This window comes from Nipponia nippon, unplaced genomic scaffold (genome assembly GCF_047370975.1).
Source record: "Nipponia nippon isolate SJK-2023a ecotype South Korea unplaced genomic scaffold, ASM4737097v1 scaffold_1, whole genome shotgun sequence".
In the NCBI taxonomy this organism is placed as follows: domain Eukaryota; kingdom Metazoa; phylum Chordata; class Aves; order Pelecaniformes; family Threskiornithidae; genus Nipponia; species Nipponia nippon.
The window spans coordinates 112,910,099-112,931,470 of record NW_028262290.1 but is presented as its reverse complement, the minus strand read 5'-3'; the positions used below and the strand labels follow the sequence as shown (position 1 = coordinate 112,931,470).

Sequence of the window (21,372 nt, the reverse complement as noted above, 5' to 3'; positions counted from 1 at the left end):
AGAACGTGGTTGAAGAATTGAAGTCCAGATCTAGACATATAGCATGGAAACACTAGTTCCCTTTTTCCCCCATTGCAGTTGCCAGAAATTGTTGCTTGAACGTTGAAATCATGTTCTTCATCACCTGCAAAGAATTCCTTATTTACAAGTCACACCTAGAAACAGAAACATCACAGATTTCTCCACCACCAGTGCTGTCCATTCCCATCCTAGATCAATTGTGTAGAAATGAGAAAATAGGTTATTTTCTGTGTCTGCTCATTTCTTGATCTCTTCACCCTCCTCTCTCTCTCTCTCAAAAAAAAAAAAAAAATCAAGAGCTACCTTGATTATAGTCAGTGGCATTGTGCAAAATATCTCTGGCCAATATTTTCAAACTGCATCTTTTATGTAAGGAGATCTTTAATACTGAGGCTTGCTTCATTCTTCATTGGTTATGCAGAGATGGCTGTGAAAGGCAGGAGAAGAGCTGGACAGGTCGCTGTGTGCAGAGCCCCGCAGTTATCTGCGCTTCCCCTGCATGTGGTTAACAGACCAGTGGTGGCCCCTGAGCTGTAGTAGGTGTCTAGAAGTTTATTAATCCATACTGCCTTTACTGGGCTTTGAATTAAAAGGCAGTTGGTACGTGAATGTCTGTCAAAACATTTGCAGGTTGACAGTGAGCTGTTACAAAAATATTTGGCAACCACTGTGGTAAAGGTTTTCTCTAAATGTAATACATTTAAGCATTTCATACAGATATTTACAGCATCTACAGTATCTAGAGCCTTTGTCTCTGACGCGCTTGATGTTAACAGCACTCCTTGTGTACTACCAGTGGAAACCCAGACAAAGCGATTGATTGATTGACTCAGAGGAAAATTATTAAAAGCATCTCAGTCATTTAGAAATCTAAGTCAAAAGTGACTTAAACATTGAAAAATAAGGCTTCGACCAGGCAATTAGAAAAAAAACCTCAGGGCTTTCTCAAATGTTTCTGTAAATGATAAATTAGCAACAAGTCATGCATCTTGTGAGGCTGTGTTCCCTGTTATCCTTATGATTCAGTGACTGACAAAGACTTTTAGTTACAGGAAATTAGTGACATTCTTCTGTAATTGAGGCTCTGCTACCCAGGTCAACTGAACTGAAAATACATACCCTGGTGGTATGTGCATACCTGCACATGTATTATCAAGTTCCACTTGAAGAACCTTGATTTTCTCGAGGTTTTCCTCTCTCTCTTCCTCACACATTGCTCTTTAAGAAGGGCACATGTTGCTTTGCTATAAGCCTTATTAGCTCCTGAAACCGTTTTGCTGATGTTCAATTTATTTAGATGAAGCTTCAGGAAAAACACTCGTTTGGCTTTTGCATATCAACCAGAGAAGTTTGCTTTAAAACAGCTGGCAGGCTGCAGGGGAAAGGCAATGATGTGCAGCGTTGACTGTCAGCAGGGGATAACTTGCCTTAAAAGACAAAAGCCATAATGCCTGGGAAAATGACAGCTTATCCGATTGCTCTGTAATCTCTTTTCAGCACTGGCTGACAGAGCTGGAGATCTTCGCTATGATCTTTGCAGCTGCCATCCATGACTATGAACACACTGGAACCACCAACAACTTTCACATCCAGACACGGTGAGGCCACTGTAAATCATGATGAAGGGTTGGGAAATGGAGGGGGAAGCCTTTGGAGAATAACAGCACAGCCACCTAGAAAAGTGCAGGAGCTTTTGCTTTTGCTCTCCTCCTTTCAAGGAAGAAAGTTCACTTCCTTAGGTTGCATTTAATTTTCTCTTGCTCAACCTTTTACAATGGAATGGATGTATTCTAGCTTCCTAAGCATTGTTTCATATTAATAATCAGGAAAAAGGAAGGTCCCAAAATATTTGTCTGGAGTTGCCAAAGACAAGTTGCTGTACAGAGTGATGTATTTTGATGAAGGTGTACTTTTGGAGGAGATACTATAATTAAACAGTTTTTTCTCCTTGTTGAATTTGAAGAATCAAACATTAACTGCATAAATCAAGAATTCAACAATATCTGTGTTCATCAGTGAACACCAACACTACACATACTATTTTTACTTTAGTGGAGAACCACACCTGCAGCAAGGGGATATGTTTAACATCACCTGTTCAGGGATATCATTTTTTAAAGCTTTGTAAATTGCTAGACAGTAATTAGCTGATCACAAACTAGACTGGACCAGCATATTTTTTGAACTCAGAATCTCCTATAGGGCTTTTGGGTTGGTGGAAGAGAGAAGAAGATGAAGATGGCAGCAAAATTCAGAAGTGTGCAAAGATTGTGAAGTCTCTACTTGCAGTGATAATTGGGCATCTAATGTCTGTGTATTATTTTGACAATGGGAGTGTACTGGTAGCAATGATAAAATGTCTAGATGTCCTTGACTGACACTGCACACTCGGGCATTTCTAAGATGCATTGCATCTTACCCTAAATTAGATGTCTAGAGTATGGTAGCTGAATCATGCTGTGTATCACAGATATATAAAGGTTGCTAGGATAAATCACACATGCTCAGGAAAGCTTGGGAACGTAGAAAGAAGTTTCTGTCTCTGTTCTGGGCCAAGGCACACTCCACTTCTTACAGCTTCATGCATGCAAGAATTAGGGATCTGCTGTATTTCCCAAACACTTATAGAAGAATTCAAGGAAGGACAGTTGTAATTTCATTTCTTTAACACTGAACATCAGAGGGTGTAAAGTGTCAGCGGAGAAAAATATACGCTGCTCTCCGGGAAGCAGAACTGAGTGGGGACTGTAACAAATCATACTCACACTCTGTTGCCATTAACTTCCAGCAAGAATTGTTTTCAGACCAGTTTAGCCATTCATTAATCTCAGATCTATGCCCTGGAGCTTAAAATAAGGCGTGAAGTACCTTTGGTCTTACTCTATCGCACTGGAAATTGCCCTTCTGGACAGCATAGTCTAGTGCACAGATGACAGAAAGCAGTTCAGTTGTATCTTGCTTACAGCCAATTTGCTGTTCTGGAAACAATATTGGGACACGTCTTGCAGTTGCTTACTTGGGTACAGTCAGGCTTTAATATGAGAGCAACATACATAAAAGTTGGAAAAGAGCCTCATGATTCAACTCTAAATTTACGTATCTCTCTCGGCTCTCAGCATTTTTTTTTTAAGTATGTAACAAAAAGACTAGGTGAGTCTCAGCTGGTGAAATAGATTTTGCCGTGAATTTTGATCTTTAGTTTTCTTTTACTGAATAACAGCAATGAACAAAGTATTACAAGTGCTCTTAAAATGCTTCTATCTGTGCTATAGAACTAATCTCTGTAGTTGATCAAAGGAAAACTTCTGAATGTAAGACTCTCTAGACAGGGAAGAAACATAACCTTTCCTATGTTTTCTTTTAAATGCTAGGTCAGACTCAGCCATTCTATATAATGACCGGTCTGTGCTTGAAAATCACCATGTTAGTGCGGCGTATCGTCTTTTGCAAGATGATGAAGAGATGAATATTTTATCTAATCTCTCAAAGGACGACTGGAGGTAAAAATGAACTTGGTGGCTGCCTAGGAACATTGCAGCGTCACCATAGACTGTTATTACCTTGTTTGAATGGCAATGTGCATTATTGTATATTGCATGTTAGTATTGCTATTGCTACAAGAAAAAAAGCTTTAAAAGGTGTTTGTCTTGCTTTTTCTGCTTTCGGTTTTCATCTCTGGTAGTGAGACTAGACTTCATGACAATGGATTATAATATACAAATTCACTCCCATCTACTTTCTAAGTCTCACAGAGACACCCTTTGTACACATCCATTTGTAACTGAGTGTAGGGCTAGCCTGCTGTTTGTTCATCCTAAAGCATAAACATAACCTTTATCCACTTTGACACTCCCAGCCTGAAAATTATAAATGGGACTTAATGCAAAAAAAAATCCAGTCCAAGGAGCATAAATCAGTGTACTATATACGCCAAGGTGATGTAAGAAGCTGTAATTTAAAATAAGCCTCATGCAATGTATGATTTATGCACCAAAATAAAACCATGATTTGCTTTCTAATAGCAGACACTTCAAACTGATGACGACTTTCTGGTTTTATGGGTTTTTTCAAACTCCAAGGGGTGGTACTTCAAAAATAGCCCAGTGTGCTAGACAGGAAGAGTCCTGCTCCATGGTCTTTCTCATGGGAGGGGAAGCAACTTGTGGGATCTTACGTGACGCACCGTGCCTCCTGCAGACACTTAAATGTGATACAGTGCTGAGCAGTCAGTTCTTCTTATTTTAATATAAACACGGGGAAATGAGCCATTCTCCGGGGCCTAGCTTCTAGCAAGCTGGTCAGTGAAGGCTCTGCTTGCTAATCTGTTTAGCCTGAATTTCCTCTTTATTTCAACTTGTGGACAGTGATACAATCCTATGGCTAAACACCAGGAATAACACTTAGGAACTTCAGTGGCTGATTTCAATCAATGTGAGTGTTGTGGAGGAGTGGCCTGAGAAATTCTATCCCCCAATATAGAAAATAGTCTCATGGTGGGCAGCAAGCAGGAACTTAAAAAAATAAATCTACATTGAGGTGTTAAAAATCTAATTTATTTTTTTAGCTACAGCTGGTAATGCCTTGTCAAATATTGGCAGCAAATTACTGCTTCCTTTTATGTTGGCGGGGGAAATGCAAGGAACTAACTGACTAGAAACAGCAGCCTTAGAGCCACTGTCTACACGGAACAGCAGAGCAGCTAGTTGAGTATGCTTCATTGCATAGATACTGTCTTTAGGAAAATGGTCTGCTTTGGAGCTTTAAACTGTTTTGCCTGAATCAAAGCTAGCTTCAGATATTTCTCCTTCATTCTGTAGGGTCAACATGTGTGTTCTGTTGAGGCAATATGCTCAGACCCAAAGTTTCAAAGATTAACCCATCTCTTTAAGAAATACTGTAACTGCCTGAGCAAAAATATTGAGTGGTTTGGATTGCTTATTTGTTCTCTCTCAAGTAGGGCTTTATTATTTTGTAGCTGTCGATCAAGCAGCAGCTGCAGAATAAAGGCCATTATCTGGATATGCTCTAATACCAAAACATTGTGACTTTTGTGTGCTTTTGCTTTTGACTGCCAGTTTGAAATCCCATAGGCAAACATTTGGGAAGCACTGGAAACATCAACTGACTTCAGCAGGATCTGAGGTGTTGAGAAAAAAAAAACAAGAAGCCCAGAGTTTCCCAGACTGGCACTCAAAAATAGGACCCTCAGTACTGAAGGATGCTTTGGGAAACTACTAAAGTGTGTCCAAATTTAACTTTATTTTTGTAGATATACCTGATAAATCTCTCTCAGCAAAAGGCCTGAGTGATGGGTTTTGGAAAGCAAATTCTTAAGTGCCTTTCTGAGCTGAGCTCTCACTCCTTTTTTCACATTACTAGTAAGAGAAAATCTGATGGTCAGTGCATGATTTTGCAGTCCTACATGTCTTTTGTCACTTCTGTGGTATTCAGTCATTTAGTTAGGGAATGTATTTTCAAGAAAGAAATGTAGAAAATTAGAGCTACATTTTACTGTTGGAAAATAAATGGGCACAGGTTTTGTAAGGAAAGCAGATGGAACTGAAAGAGATCTTTTGGGCTACAGTCAAGGAGAAAAGAGTTGAATGCTTACTACTACTTAAACTACTTATTTTTCTCCATTTAAAAAAACCTCTGTTGCTTATTAAATACTTGAAAATCAGTTGAGGTGCCTCATTTTATGAATCCCATTTGTGCAAGTCATCAAGTAAATGAAGAAACTATAACAAAAACAGATCACAGTGAATTAAGAAAAGAAACTGCAAAGTGAACAGATGCTTTCCAAGGTACTGTTATAGATGTCTTTTCTGGCACTGTATTTCATTGTTAATAATTTCCATGCACTTTATTGAAACAGAGTATGTTTAGCGCAAGCCCTTTACCGTCAAGTACAGGATTAAAAAGGCATCTGGAAAATGTTTAGCTCTTTAACTGTGTTTTGGAGTACAGCTTTGGGAAGTAACCTTTAATGCAATACTGACTTTGTTAGTAAAGCTGCTTGGGGTGTCATCCCTCAAATAATTATGAGCCTTCCTTGTCAATCCGTGTTATTCCTTTCAAGATTGCGGTGAGAAACGGTGAATCTTTTTTGACTGAAGACAGCTTTGGTCAGAGCCTTCTTTTGTACATAATAGCGTGTGCGTGGTTGCATAATCATACCCTTTTCTTGTAAAAGTTTGTTTCTATGCATTCAGGATGGACACATGAATATGCTGAGTGTTATACTTTTAGTGAGAATCAGCCATTGAAAATGTTGCCTTGAATGTAGCGTTTTTTCTGTTCGTTTCCATGAGAATAAAGTACTGAGACTTCAACTGGACAAAATGAGCAAAACATGTCACTTCAGGAGATCTTACTGTTTGCTCCTAGCATAGGGTTTGAGTGATCTAAAATGGCCTTTTTCCTGTCCCTTTCCCATGAGTGCAAGGGGATGTGAGTCCTTCGCTAGGATACGGCTCTAAGGTGGACACGGATATTGAGCAAAGACATACCCAACAACGTATCCAACAAAGTGTTCTAATGTTCTCTGAGGCAAGAAAGGTAAAACCATGAAGTAATTATTCTAAAGAGGAAATGAAGATATTTGCCAGATGGATCAAGGCAAGGCTCAGAAGTATTTAGATGTAAAGTCAGCCAGAGTCTATCTCGGCAATCAGTAGTAACGATGCCGTAAAACTGTGCTTGCTCATAGGACTGTGCCAGATACCATGTTTATACCTGAATCATCTGCAGGACATTGGTTAGAAAACAAAAACTCAAAGCTGTGACATTAGCCACAGGATGAGTTATTATTCAGCATATGACAGTAATAAACCAGGACATTCACTTCAGGTTTCCCTCTTCTAATTACTTTTCCTGATTCTGTTCCCCGACAACCTGCTCTCTCCACCTAATTATTCCTTTCCCTAAATCTGCAGGGGTTATTAAAAGGCAAGTTATCTTAGAATTTATTTTCAGATTTACTAACTTCTAACTTTTTATCACTGGTAGGTTATAGGTGTGAGAATGTGATGTCTCCCTGGCTCCTGTCCTCTGGACTCAGGGAAATGTATATTCTACCATGAGAGAAAACATCTGGAAGTGTAATGAGAAATATTAAAATCCCTAATTAGTCAGCCAAGCAGCACAGACAGTTCTGTAAAAGGGATCTGGAGTCCACAAGGCATCTTCACTTCAAGGGACCTTCAAGAAAAAACATTCCCAAGCCCTAGCAGAGTCATAATATTCTCAATAGTGACCAATTCCATGTGACTTTATTTTTGCTGCCACAAACAGTGATCTAAAAGAGGATGAATGAGAAACCCAAGCTCAGTTTTTCACTCTGCCACAGATCTGCTGGGTGATTCTGCCAACTCGCCTTTGTTGGAAGTGGTTTCACCTAATGTGAAGAAGCAAATTGTCTAAGCTTTCTTCTTACTTCAGGGAGCCAGGCAGTAGCTCCAAAGGACAATTCATTCCACTTATCTGAGGATGACAAGAGCCATCTGGAGCCTCAGATGGAGATGCTCCTCTGGATCAGCCTCTGGAGATGCTGATCTCCATCCAGTCTCTAAGGCGAAACCAGCTGAACTGGCTTACGTAGAAACCTACACGCGGCTAAAGTCTGACAATAGTAACAGGAACGACTAGAAGGCTTAAACAAACATCCTTGGCACACAGTATGTTCCCAGAGTGGTTGTCAGGACACACCACAGAAATACGTTTGAAGATGGACTAGGGAAATTGAAGGCAGACAGCTTCCAGAATGGTGATCCGCCATTACAGTTAGGGTTCAGCTGGTGGCTGAGAAAGTTGTTTCAGGCTCTTACTGCAGCTCCTGCCTTCTTGAACACTCCCTGATCACTCCAAGCTCCGTAACTGGGAACTGTTGAAGAAAAGGGTGAGGGAAACCCATGGTTGCATGGGACCCGGCCCAACCAAATTCCAACACTGTTTTCCCATGCCATGAGTACCTTAGATGGCCCGTACGAAATCACCCTGAAAGTTGGCAGTCAGCATCACTCATGGCAATACTTGTGTCTCCCTCGGTATGTTGATGAGGCCCTTTTCTGCGCAGCTCAGTGAGAAACGTGAAGAAATGGTGCCGCCAGCGCGTGCCGTGTGATGGAGCATAGGACAGAGAGGTGCCAGGTAACAAGGTGTAGCGCAGCTCCTGCTATGTCTTTTGGGCCAGTTTTAACAAGCGTAGAGCTGCTTATGCTTGGGAGCAACCTTTTATGCATATGGTTTCCCTTTCTGCAGTCCCTTAATTGCCACAGTAATGCTGCTTTCAGTCCTGAGGCCAGACCTGGATGCTCTTCCCTGAGGAGTAACCTGCTCCAGTGCCTCGGGTAAACATGTCCCGAGTCTCCTGTGTGGAATGTAGACTGCAGCTGTGATTTGCAACGTTTACTGAAGATGTATTTGGAAGGAGCCAGGCCCTGTCTGTCTTAAGACCTGATCCAGGCTACCTGATTCTGACTGAAGTTGTGTCAGGTGCTGCTGATTGTGTCTGAAGTAAATCAGAATGAGGTCAGGTTTGCAGCTAACACAGCTGCAGGCTCAGCCTCTCCCTCAGGTGAGATCCTCAATTGGTCCCTGCTGCTTTTAGGGCCATTAGTTAATGAAAATGCACTGAAGGCTGTAGTCAGTAGGAATAATGCACTGTTGAGTAATGCGAATTGCATGGTAGTGGTGAGCAAATGGATCCCCTTTTTGTCCTCAAAGCTTTGAAGATGGGCAGCTTTCCCTTGGGGCTCTTCTGCTCCAAAAAGTGACTGGATGGCAAGAGCTGCCCAAGTGCAGCAGCCCTCCTGCCTGTGTATGTAATAACGGCTAAAAAAAATGACTAAATGTTAAAAGAGCTTCCCCCCAGCCGTCCCTTCTTCCCGGGCTGCAGGGGAATCCGGCGCCCGGAGCACCTCCTCCCCCTCCTTCTTGACTGACCTTGGTGTCTGCAGAGTTGTTCCTCTCCCATATTCTCACTCCTCTCTCCGGCTGCAGTCGCTGTTGCGCAGAACCATTTTCCCCTTCTGGAAGATGTTACCCCAGAGGCGCTACCAGCATCGCTGCTTGGCTCGGCCTTGGCCAGCGGCGGGTCCGTCTTGGAGCCGGCTGGCGTTGGCTCTATGGGACATGAGGGAAGCTTCTAGCAGCTTCTCACAGAAGCCCCCCCTAGAGCCCCCCCGCTCCCAAACCCTTGCCACAGGAACCCAAGACACCCTGTTTTATTCCTCCCATTGAGATGAAGCTTTTTTCTCACCCGTCTCACGAGCTAGAGATGCGATGCGCTCGCGTGCGCACTGGCAAAGAAGAGTGGCATGTGAATGCTCTCCTCCTCCTTCTCTGACCACTGCGAGCCAGGAAGCAGGTAGGAGAGATGAGCCCGTGGCTTGTGTCCTAGCAAAGGGAGTAGGGCTGCGAGCTGGGGGAAATGAAGCTTGCTCTGTCTTTTTTTGCCTAGAAGGCCTTTGGTGTTCTGAATCCCCGGAGCAGCAGTAGTGAAGTGCGTGTGGGAGATGGGAAGAGGATGATTTTCCCGGTGGTATTGGGTCAGGAGAAGAATGTCCGTGTTGCGGCAGAGCCCCATGCAGAGCCAGCCCCGCGCCTTCTCTTCTGCCAGCCGCACAGCGGCAGTTCCCTGGGCCTGCCCGTGTGCGCCCGGGCCCCTCAGCATCTCGAAGGCGCTGGGCTGGGCCCGCAGCGCCTGTGTCGGTGCCTCTCCTGTGCTGGGGAGAGCAGAATGGGACACGGGAGCGCGCGTGCAGCCTCCAAAGTGCCGAATGAGAGAGGAGAGCATTTTGTGTTGTTAAACGGGGTTTTTTATTGGGTTGTATTGGGTTTTCAATTGGGTTTGATTGTTTTTTTATTGGCTTTTGACTTGTTTCTTGGCCAATGTTGCTGTCTCCGCCATCAGGACTGTTTGCGGGGATGGGGCATCTAGCTTCTTTGATGGTCTGTTGCTGTTGTCTGCGCAGTGCCAGGGCGGGTGTGGCTTCATCTTCACCCCCCCGTTGGGTAGCTGAGGCGAGAGCTAGCTGAGGCCAGCCACCCGCCACTGGCTTTCTCATCCTCAGGCTGCCAAAATGCCACCTCCAGGCCCCAATAACCTCGGAGGTGCTCCAGGGCAGTCCAACAGGCTCCGTCGGTCTGCGTCGGTCTCTGATGGTCTCTGGTGGTCTCCGATGGTCTCCAGCGGTGTCCGGTGGTCTCCGATGGTCTCCGGCGGTGTCCAGCGTTGTCCAGCGGTGTCCGTCAGTCTGCGATGGTCTCCGTTGGTCTCCGTCGGTCTCTGGTGGGCCTGAAGGACTCCTCCTGGTGCTATGGCACTGCCCGGCAGTGGCACTGCCGGGCAGAAGATGGCAGCCCCTCTGCTGGCCTCTTGGCCAGGGCTGAGGGCAGAGGAGATGCCCCCCTTGCTGAGGGGCGTGGGTGGGGGGTGGGAAAGCAGGGCTCATCTGGGGCTTGACGGCCGGGTGATGTTCCCGATGAGCCTGGCGGCTGTCGGCGTGGCTGGGGCTGTGAGGGCTAGCGTCGGCTACGGGGGTGGCGCCGCTTGTTGGGAGCTGGCTGCCTGGAGGGTCCCTGCGAGCCCGTGGCGGTCTTGCAGTGCTTTGGGCACCATGGTGCTGGAGGCAGCCCGGCCATGGTGATGTAGTGCCCCATCAGCCCTGCAGAGGGTGGGTCCACCTCCATTGGCTCGCCCTCTGCAGGTGGATCCACCTCCATGGGCTCCTCGCCATTGCGTGGCGGGTCGACCTCCATGGGCTCAACTCGCCTGCCATAGGTGCTGCTGCTCCCGTCAGCCTTTTCGCGTTTTTTGGGCTGTGGAGGCATCCCGAGTGGCTTTAAGAAGCTCTTGTGGCTCTTCCCACTCAATGTGGGCTTTTCCGGGTCCTCCTCTCCCAAGCAGGCTTGGTGTCAGAGTGGCTAGGTGCTCCGGGAGCTGTGGGCCAGCCGCAGGGGTGCCTGCTTGTGCAATGGAAGGCTGGTGACGTCACCAACAGCCGCTGCTGTGGGTGGGACGGTGGCCCCTGAGGCCCTGAAGGCCCCGTTGCGGGGGGCCATTTTGGTCGTCAGAGAGAAGGGCTGTCCCTGGGGCAGCGGGCCTGCCCCCCAGCTCCCCTTGTGTGCCCTGGGCTCCAGCCCCCTCCTCGTGCCGGGCCTGGGGTCCCCTGAAGGGACCAGTGGCCACAGTGTCCCAGGAGGGTCGGGGAGGCCGCATTGCCCTGCAAGCGCTGGGCTCCCTGCAAGTGGCATCGTCCCCGCAGCCGCCAGTAGCAGAGAGGGGCAGAGGGGAGGAGAGGGCCTGGCGTCCTGCGGGCTGCTGCGCAGGGGCGCCGGGAGGAGCGCGTTGTAGGGCCACCGAGGTGCTTGGGGCCTGGAGGTGGGGTTTTGGGTCTGAGGACGGGAAGGCCCCTGGGGGATTGCTGTCCCCGGCTCCTTTTTGCCTCAGGTACCGAACGGGTGGGTGAAGGTGAAGCCAGAGCCGCCCTGGCGTTGCAGAAAGGGTAGCTGCAGATCAGTGGTGACTCTAGACCAGCCCGCAGGACGGATTTGATCGTGGCTACGGGCTCTTGCGGGGAGTGCTTAGGGCGACGGGTGTGCAGGTGCTTCTTCTCCCCCCCCAAGTGGATTCCCGTGTACCTCAAGCAGTGTAAAAGCTGTTGAGAGCACGCCATGAGCATGCCTAAGGAGGCAAGGGAGGTGTTTTTCTTTGCTCCCCAGTGGCTGAATGAGAAACAGTCTGCAATGAGAAACGTGGCTGCAAGGAGGCAAAGGAAGCTGGCTGTGAAGGTGTTCGTGGCGATGGCTTGCTGTGCCTGCGCTGCCGTGGTGAGAGCAGATGCCAACGTGCCCCTTGCGCCTGTGCCGTGCCGGTCCGGTCCTCTGCTTTCCTGGCTTGTGTAGCTCCAGAAGGCAATAGCACCTTTGAAACTGTGCACTGGTGTCGTGGGGGAAGGCGTCATCTCTCCACTCTTCCATAGTTTCCTTTCTCCCTTTGGCTCGTGCTTCTTGGTCAAGGCCTCTGTGCAGAGCACCTCTTTCGGGGATTGTTTGCTTTTCTTTGGGTTAGATTTTGACAAGCTTTTAGGTGGAGAGAGAGAGAGAAGAGAGAGAGAGAGAGAGATGGTGCAGGTGGGGAGGAGGTGCTGACGAGCACTGCCATTTTCCTGTCATGAAAACCAAAACCATCTCAGGCCACCTTTTCTCTCTTCACACCATCCTTGTTGCCATGATGCCGTGTGACCAGGAATAAAAGAGGAGATAGGTGTAGTTGTTAAGGGTCAGAGGGCAGATTGTCTCTGGGCCATTTCCTTGGCCTGAGTTGATAGGCAAGGTTTTAAAGACTTGGATAGTTTTTCTGGAGTCAAGTTATTCAGTAAATCACTCAGGACAGTTCCTGTTTGTGTGAATTAACTTTGGTTCTTGATGAAGTTCTTGCTGAATACAAAACTGGGTTTGACTCATTGGGAATAAAGGAGAAGAAGATATTGCAGAAATAGCAGGGGAATCTCTGACTTTCTAATCCCACTGGTAACACTGGAAGTGAGAGCTAAATTTCCGGGCCTCTTCACCACAGGTCAAAAATAGGAATATTTCTGAAGTCTATGTATTCCGTGCTATCCTTTGGCACAGTTGCACAGCAACGTGTGGACATTTGTAAGTAGTGCGGCCTCTTCTCTTACCTTATTTCTTCTTAGAGATTGTAAAATCTATTTTCTTAAAGGTAAAGGCGATTATTTCCGTTGACTTGTTTTTCCTATGCTTTTATATGCTGTGCTTCTCTGCTAGAAAGGTGTCAGCCCAGAGGAAAGACAGCTCACTGTGAAGGTGGGTCACGTCAAACAGGAGCAGGCTTTTGTGCCTCATTGGCATCATTCAATGTAGTCCAGCGATACCTCAGTGGAAACACCTCTTGCAAAGAGTTTCTGGGGACGACTTAGGCAGATGTGCTGTTTTTGGCTGGGATAGAGTTAGTTTTCTTCATAGTAGCTGGTACGGGGCTGTGTTTTGGATTTGGGCTGAAAGCAGTGCTCTGCAGCATGCAGACTGCAGCACCATAATGTGTTGTGTGGAGTTTGAAGACAATTGCAGAACCAAAGTGCCAAAGCTGGTCAGAGCAAAAAGTGACAGCTGTGTGTATCCCAGGCTCCAATGTGACTGAGAAGCAAGAGCAAGACCTGGGTAAGTATCTGTCTTCAGGTCTCTCTGTAATGTGCTTCAGCCTTATCTCAACCTGGCAACAAATGCACAAACCTATCACCCTCTAGCGTATGCCTTTTGAGATTTTTCTCTCGTGCGTTACCTAGGTCCAGTAAATTATCTATGTCCGCACGCCTTTCAAAGTCACCTGCTATTATGCTGCCTGATGTTTGAAGTGACAAATAAGAACTCTTTTGTAGGTTTTTTGCGCTTTCTTTTGTAATATCTCTGAAGTATTTTTCCTCTCTGTTTCAGAGGAAACAATGTTCTGAAATGCATGCAGAGGTCAGGGCGTGTGCATATTGCAGATTTGCATTTGTAAAAGGAAAACTAGAATTTGTGTGCTTGTGAGCCTATGTACATGCTGGCACTGAAGACGGTGACTCATTTGCCTGAGCTGAGCCCTTTGCTTTTGTATTCCTACTGTAATAAGCTACACACGAAGTGTCCCGTGCAGACCGTTATGATGGAGTTGCACTCCAGAGGATGTAGTGAAGTGTCTGCTGTTTCCCAGGAATAATCCCAAGCACTAATTGTTCCCACAGCATAATCACACCCAATTGTTGTGAAAGTTTGTTTCTGTGCGTTCAGGTTCTCCTCCCTTGCCTCTCTTGCTTGTACTGACAGAGATGTTTGTGCTGCTGGGAATGAAGCAGACAAGGGAACTGGCCAGGACTGGTGAAAAAATAAAGAACCATAATAATTTAAAATAAGTTGTTTTTCAGCCTCTATATCATCGTCTTGAATGCTGTTGGCTATGCAACTGATTGTACATAAGTGTGGGGTGGAGGAGGCGGGTGTACTGGGGGAAGAGCAAGGCCAGCTGATGCCATCTTAATGTGTGTGCAGAATTCCTGGCAGGGGGGAGTCATTACGTGCCACCCGTGGGATGGGTAGGCACAGCAGTCTTGGGTCTCTATACAGTGGTGGCCTGGGGCTGGAACTTGGGCACAGCCACCAGAGGGAAAATAGACGTGCTCAAAATAGACCACGTCCTTCATTAAACATTCATGGAAAGAAGAATGGTAACTTTTATTTTTAAATGAAAGCTGACCTATTTCTGAATCTTGCAAATCCTGAGCTGGTGTGCTAACCTTGGGCTGGTTTTCCTCTGTTAACCTGTGGATAGCTGAACAGAGAGAAAGAGAAAATAAATTTGTATTGCATGCTAGATCAGAATGTTCTGATATTTTAACACCTCTAGGACATCCATATTATCTTCAAAGGAATTTCAACTGGATCATAAACAAAAATTCATACAGGAGTAGTTTGAATGAATAATATCAGGGAAGTAATGGAGGTTCTCAAAGGTCTTGGCTGCGTATATGTATCATATATACTAGGAGATTTTTTTAATGTGCTGTTTTTCCTTTAATAATATGACTAAACTTTCAACATAGGTATTGACCAGTTTTAGTCAATTGGGTAGAGGTTCGGGTTCAAAAGTTCACCTGATTCATGCTGAGGCTGTAAACAGTCTTTTTACTTCCTTCTAAGAATGCCCTATAAAAGAAATCAGTTGTGCTTAATTGGAAAAGGAGTACTAATAGTAACCCGCTCTTCAGAAAAACGTCTAGGATTTCTCTTAGCAAGGATTAGTCACCTGGCTTAATTTGAAGTCCTCCCACTCCCGTGTTTGTGTAGAAAATCATTCATCCTCTTCCCCGTCCCTGAAAGAGGGATAATGGAAAGAGTGACATACAAAGGCAGAAGTACTGTCAATAATTTGCAGAGAGACAACAAAAGAAACTGGAGTGTGTCTGATGCTGGTTTTTGTTTTTCTCTTTCCTTGCTCCTCTCATTGTGATGCCATCCTAAAGGGAATTCAGAGCTCTAGTGATCGAGATGGTGTTGGCCACGGATATGTCCTGTCATTTCCAGCAAATCAAAGCCATGAAGAATGCTTTGCAGCAGCCAGAAGGGTGAGTCACTTCACAACGCTGTGCAGTGAGGGGCTGCATTTCAGCTGGTGCTTTGCCATTGTGTTTGACTTCAAAAGCACCTCTCCAGAGGCCCTCACTTTCTTTGATGTCCACATGGATTCTCTTTGTGCTGTTGAATTTTGAGTGAATTCACTTAGGAGTGGACTGGCACCCCCCTATACACACATGTCTATTCTGTGCTGGTGAACCAAAGCTTGCAAAGGTCACCATGTTGGGATAAGCCTCTCTGGGCATTTTGCTTTACATATCAGGGTAACATCAAGGACATGATCCAGCTGAGTGACCTCTACAGCTTGAGTATGAGTCAAGGTTACAAGATCTGCAGAACACAACTTACGCATTGCCCTTCTGCAGCTGGTATCAGCTGCCATCTCTGCAAGGGGCCTGCTCCATAACCAGAGGACAGATGAAAACAACTTGAGATCCACTGAGGGAAGGACTAGAAGATAACAGATGGAGCAGTATGGGGAAGGCCTTTTCTTCTTCCCAGTACACCACTGGGAGCTGTAATATTTTGTCCACAGCTCTTCCCCATAAAATTCCTTTTATACTGCAGAAAGCTCTGAGTGATGGCCATTTTTGCACCCTAGACACAGGTCTGTCCAGAGCCTCCCAGAATTACACTTGTATCAGACCAGAGTGTGGCTAGCCACTTGGTCCTCTCAGAAGCTACAACTTTTCCAGCTATTTCAGACAGTCAAAAGCTAGCATTAAAAACTGAGACTACCCATCCCAAGAAAGCGTTATTTACTGGGTTCTTGGGCTAGCCTTTCATGTTATGGTTTTAAGAAATTGCCAGCCCTTTTTGTTCTGTGGAACCAAATGCAAGGATCACCTTCTGATCTCACACTAGTTTTCTAACAGTGAAACATTTATCAGTTACTGTGTAGACTCATCAGTGCCCCTGAGATCAGATCCTAACTGTTTACTACAGTAAGATGGTAGGGACCAACTTCTCTTTTGAGCTGCATAAAATGCAGCCCAGCTGAAATGGGGAACACCACAGCTCTTCAAGCCTGCTTGTGCAGACAAACAAGCCTGGAAAGTATTTCAGCAAGGCTGAGCAAAGTTTCTTTTTGCACTTCTTAATGTCTCTGTTACAACAGGAATAGTATATGTTGGAGAAATTAGACAATCTTTCATAGTTGTCTGATTTTATGAACACAGAAATCATTCCATTAATATCTTGACCAAAGATTCTAGTGACCTCATTTCCCTGCTTTGGGGAGATTTTTGTCATTCTCCACTGCAAGAGCAGACAATTAATTTGTTTGATCCTTTGGGTTTTCAGAATTGACAAGCCGAAAGCCTTATCACTGTTGTTGCATACAGCAGATATCAGTCATCCAGCCAAGGCCTGGGATCTCCATCATCGCTGGACCATGTCTCTACTAGAGGAGTTCTTCAGACAGGTAAAGCTAGGGAAGTTCCTCTGCATTTCTGCAGCACAGAGGGAGTGTGTAGGACTGGGCAAGGAAGTAGGAAAATACGAACACAGATCTTTTCCTTCTCTGATTTTCTCAAGAACCTCCTAAATGATATGAAGCTTTCTCATCTGGCACCATGCACTGGCTGTTATGCCTCTTGGGAAGTTAGTGTCTGATATGCTGCCTATAGATATAGATGTTATCTACACAGTAGAAATTCTAATTTGGGAAGCTAATGTGTGTTTCAAATTAGCAAAATATAGAATATGTGACATGCTACTTAGCTGTAGAACCATAGAAAACAGATTTAAGTAGCTGTACTTTATAGAACTGTACTTACATTGTTGGCGTAGATGTGAAAAATGCATTACCCTTACTTTAGATGAAGTGAACTGATCTAGTTTATAGCTCACAGTGGTCTGCCTTTTGACAGACCCACACATCTAGACAAATCATTAAGCTCTGTGTGATAGCCATAAGCTCCCCAAGTGACTAATTAAAACCATTTAAACAGCTGCCTTAAAAAAAAAAAGTAGAAGTAAACAGAGCACTTAGGAGTGTTTAGGATACTTTTCACCAATATGAATTACTAAACCAAGCAGAAAACAAAGTGCTTTATTTCCCTCCAAAGTTCAATAACTTAATGTTTTATAATAACTCTGAATGAAAAAAAAGAAAATTATATGACAATTTTTAAAAAATTCTAGCAATTTTTTTAAATGGCAGTTGTTTTTAAAGGCATTGTGGGAATCCCTTCTTCATAAGGACATTGCAAGAATTTGCTTTGAAATGAATTATTTAATTTGTTTTCCAAACCAAGAGTGGGTTTACTAGATGGAAGCACTTTGGTCATACCTGCATCTGTCTCTGTGTTGCCACACAGGAGGCTCATGCAAGTAGGATGATTTTCACATATGTTTTAGGGAAAACTGTGCATGTTTATGCTTTTCTAGCTCAAAATTATACTAGATACGTTAAAATACACCACTGCTGAGTCCCCTAAAGACTGGTGAGGGAATTAAGATTAGCTAGATATGAGACCACAAAAAGCCCAAATTTTACAAGTGTAATGAAGACAAAATTATTATTTTATGTTTGCATAAGAATAATTTCATTTCAGCCAACAAATCCTACTTTAGTTTTGAATGAGAAATGCCTTCACTTTTAGATAAAGTTTTATATAAAACTTGTATTCTAGTTCCAAATTCAGATGCAGTATTAATTCACTCTTCAGGAAAACCCTAAAACTTACCATGAAGCATAGACCTGTATTCATTGAAGTTATTTAGTACTAGATCAATAAATACATCCCTACCTGACAGCAGAAGAGCAACACACATTCTTCTCACAAGCTGAGAAGTACCACTAGCCAGAGGTGACCATGGTGATAAGAAACTGGACTGACCTCAGATTAGGTATTTATTTCCTTATGCTCTTCACCTGCAGACTCTCTCCTGTCCTTTCTGTTATGTGCTCTGCAGAGACATAAAGCCTGACTTAACCTATATCAGTACAGGTCCCCAGCACTATTGGTTTCCAAGTATTTTGTGACGTGACACAGGTCTTACTGCACCAAGTAACCGTGCTGTAGGTGTGAATCATGCTTCTGAGTCCAATACTGTTTTTTTACATTCAGCAGCTATGGTGAGCATCTCTTAAAGCAAACATCTTGCAATTTGTTTTACTAATGCACTTTAGCTAGCCATGAGGCAGCTGCCCAAACAGCTTAGAAGTCAGCTGTCTTCCTGAGCGATCAGAAAGGCAGTTAGGGATTCCTTCCTAAAGAAAATTAGGCACTGGGGTTTTTAAGAGGCATAAGGAGTAAGAGAAGAATGATGATTAGGTAAGAGCTGGCATTGAGAGATGTTTTGCCTGAGAGATGGAGCAGACACAGTAAAGGAACGTTACTTGGAAATATTTCTGTGTTTGGTTTCTGTTTTACCCTGATATTTGTGTATCAGACTCCTAACAAAAAGAAGAATCGTTCTGCAATAGAAGAATACTATTGCTTGTTATTCCATACGAAACTCTAACAAGTCTTGTGCCCCCATTTCATGTATGTTATATTAACAAAAAGAAGAATTCAGCTCTTCGTATGCCTACAGAGGTTTTTCTCTGATTAGTTTGCTGGCTGTTTTACCTTTCATTTGACTTTAGTCAGAACACCGGAGAGAAGTTCAGCACAGTTAAAGTGAGCTGCTGATTTAAGGAATTGATTCTATAGTATAGTTAACAGGCTATTTAAATATGGTCAGTGGGGAGTATTGCAACTATGTCATCTTATATATCTTCTCGGCATAAAGCAATATGTTATAGAATGACTGAACCAAGTTAAAGGGCTTTTTGAGAACATGCAGCTTGAAAGACTGGAAAAAAATGGGATTATAACACTTGATCTTCTGCACCATCTTGTGATGTTAGAAAAGGACTTTCAGTTCTGAGGGCTGGAAAGCGTGTTTGGACTTTTGTACTTAAGCACTTATGTAAAATGTTGACAACGTCAGTGTTTTCTTTGGAAGAAAAAAGTAATCTGCATCTGGCCACCCATGATCTGTGAATTCCTTATCTGAAAGACTAAAAAAGACATCCAAAGAAGTGCAATCCCTGAAAAATCAGTCCTGACACTGATGTTTTCTCCTCAAAGGTTTGCTCTGAGAACTGTGTTCTGCTGGGTTCTCTGGAGAACTGCAGTGAGAAGTGTGCCTAAGTGGGTTTTTAGTTGGTGCATAGAAGTACCAAGCAGGCAGGGAAAGCTCTGAGGAAAGATGCACTGGAATCAAGATGTGTAATTCACCAACTTCTGCTTGGACTACAACTTTTCCAGCCAGACTCAAATTCTCCACAGTTTCTATTTAAAAAAAAAAAAAAATCAAAACTTAATTAAAGAAAGTAAAATGAGAGGCTTTTACAGTCGTGACCGAAGATATGAAAGTTCAATGTATCTTGTCTTTTTCTAATTTCTTCTCAATTTTGTTTCTCCAGGGTGACAAAGAAGCAGAACTAGGGCTTCCTTTCTCTCCACTGTGTGATCGCAAGTCTACTATGGTTGCTCAGTCTCAAATAGGTACGTCCCTTTTGGTGCATGCAAAGTAGCATCTTAAAAGCAAAACTTACTCCCCCCTGTGGGGCTAAGATCAAGGTGATCTCTCGTCATTTGGAACTGTGTTAAAGAGAGGAAATAAAGCACAGTGGCGTTATTTTCCCCAGACCAACAATTCAAAGCTTAACCAGGTTACCTCTGGTGTGTCTGCAGAGATAACTCCAGTGCCTGGTTATGACACTACTCCATGGTTTTCTGAGCTGTGAAGATGCGGTGCACACGGCAATGTGTTGTGATATGAATATCATTGGTGGATATGAAAATGTAATGTCAGTCCCATCAATGACCTGGGCAAAACCTATTTCCCTCCCAGTGCTTCAAGCCAACCAATATTGTTCACTGAAGCCAAGCAAATAGCAAACCTTTTTCTCGTCCACCCATTCAGACACAGAGCTCTTTTTACAAAGCTCTTCTTTCACTTTGACTCACCAACAGCACCTTCTCTACCTCTCCTCCAGTTATCAAGTGAAAAAGTAGGAGAAGGATGAGGTAACAAGCCTGGTATTTGGTGAGAAAACAAGGAGGGCTAAGTGAAGTAAAACTCTTCAGAAGCCTGGGAGCAAAAAAGGACAATGGAAAAGGTGGATTTTGGGGTGGATTTTTATACCTAGGAAGCAAGTGAAGTAGACAGAAGAACATGATCTAACCTCGACGGGAGAATAGGGTGCCAAATGGAATAACAAAACAAAGATAATACAAACCCTAAAAATGAGGGAACCAAGTCCAGAAGCAGAAAGAAAGAGAATGTATTAAAGGAAAACAAACAAAAAATTTGAAGTATGAAATTTCTCCAAAGAACAAGAAAAAGATATCCCTGAACCTAGGAAAGTTCAGATTCATATCTGAACCCCATCCCAGATTTTCTGGCTTTGGAAGTTTAGGCAGTTCAGCCAAGAATCTGAACTTGAACAGCCCTATGCAAGCCTGGCCTGGTTGCCAGACTTGTAGCGTTTGCTCTTCTGCAATGGTAACCCAGAAGAGTGGAAATGTGTGTAGAGCGCAGTGCAACTGCTGAGGACATTTGTGTTCTGCCAGCAGCTCAGTGGAGGGAAGCAGCAGCAAATTGAAGTGCTGCAGTCTCAGCTAAAACCCATGTTGAGGATTCCTGGGCTGACTACACCTGCTCTTGTGCTGTGGGAGAAGATAAACTCTCTCTCTCTCTAGCTGGTGTGGAGGGAAGCATGTATAGAGACTTCTCTTTCACATATGTCCCTCACTCCTTAGAGGGAAGAGGAGTTGTCCTTCCCACAGGGTCCCTCTACGTAGGGTTGTGTGTGCTTGGAAACCAATTTTCCTTGTCCTCCTCTTTTGTGTTTCTTTGCTCAGAAAGGCCAGGAGAGCCAAGAGACTTCTGCACTGATGCCCCTTGTGTCAAGCCACTGCAAAATTAATGATGAATTAAACCATCACCAACACAATTAAACCTTATAAAAGAGGCACTCATTAGTATGCAAATGCAGGCTTATTTAGTCATATACTATTTGTCATTATATTCGATTTGTGCAGTTAAGTAATCCATTGACATTAGTAGGCTACTCTCTATAAATTTTGCCTTCTAACATTATAAAATTTTCATTTCTCAGTCTGCTGCACATACTGGCAGTGTCTTTCTGTAACGTCTCCTTTGTTAAATCAAAAGCTCTTATATTTTCTGGCTATCTGCTGAGGTAACGCTTTC

The 21,372-nt window shown here is 44.1% G+C and overlaps 1 protein-coding gene across 8 annotated transcripts in view; it reads left to right on the top strand.

Annotated features, from left to right (window-relative positions):
- PDE1C (phosphodiesterase 1C) overlaps positions 1-21,372 on the top strand; it is a 352,044-nt gene that overhangs the window by 254,832 nt on the left and 75,840 nt on the right. For all 8 annotated transcript variants that reach the window (XM_087767398.1, XM_087767403.1, XM_087767422.1 and 5 more), the window contains 5 exons: positions 1,519-1,619; positions 3,393-3,521; positions 15,045-15,146; positions 16,459-16,579; positions 19,577-19,658. In XM_087767398.1, coding sequence (XP_087623524.1) covers positions 1,519-1,619; positions 3,393-3,521; positions 15,045-15,146; positions 16,459-16,579; positions 19,577-19,658 — 535 coding nt within the window. The remainder of the gene's footprint in view (positions 1-1,518; positions 1,620-3,392; positions 3,522-15,044; positions 15,147-16,458; positions 16,580-19,576; positions 19,659-21,372) is intronic.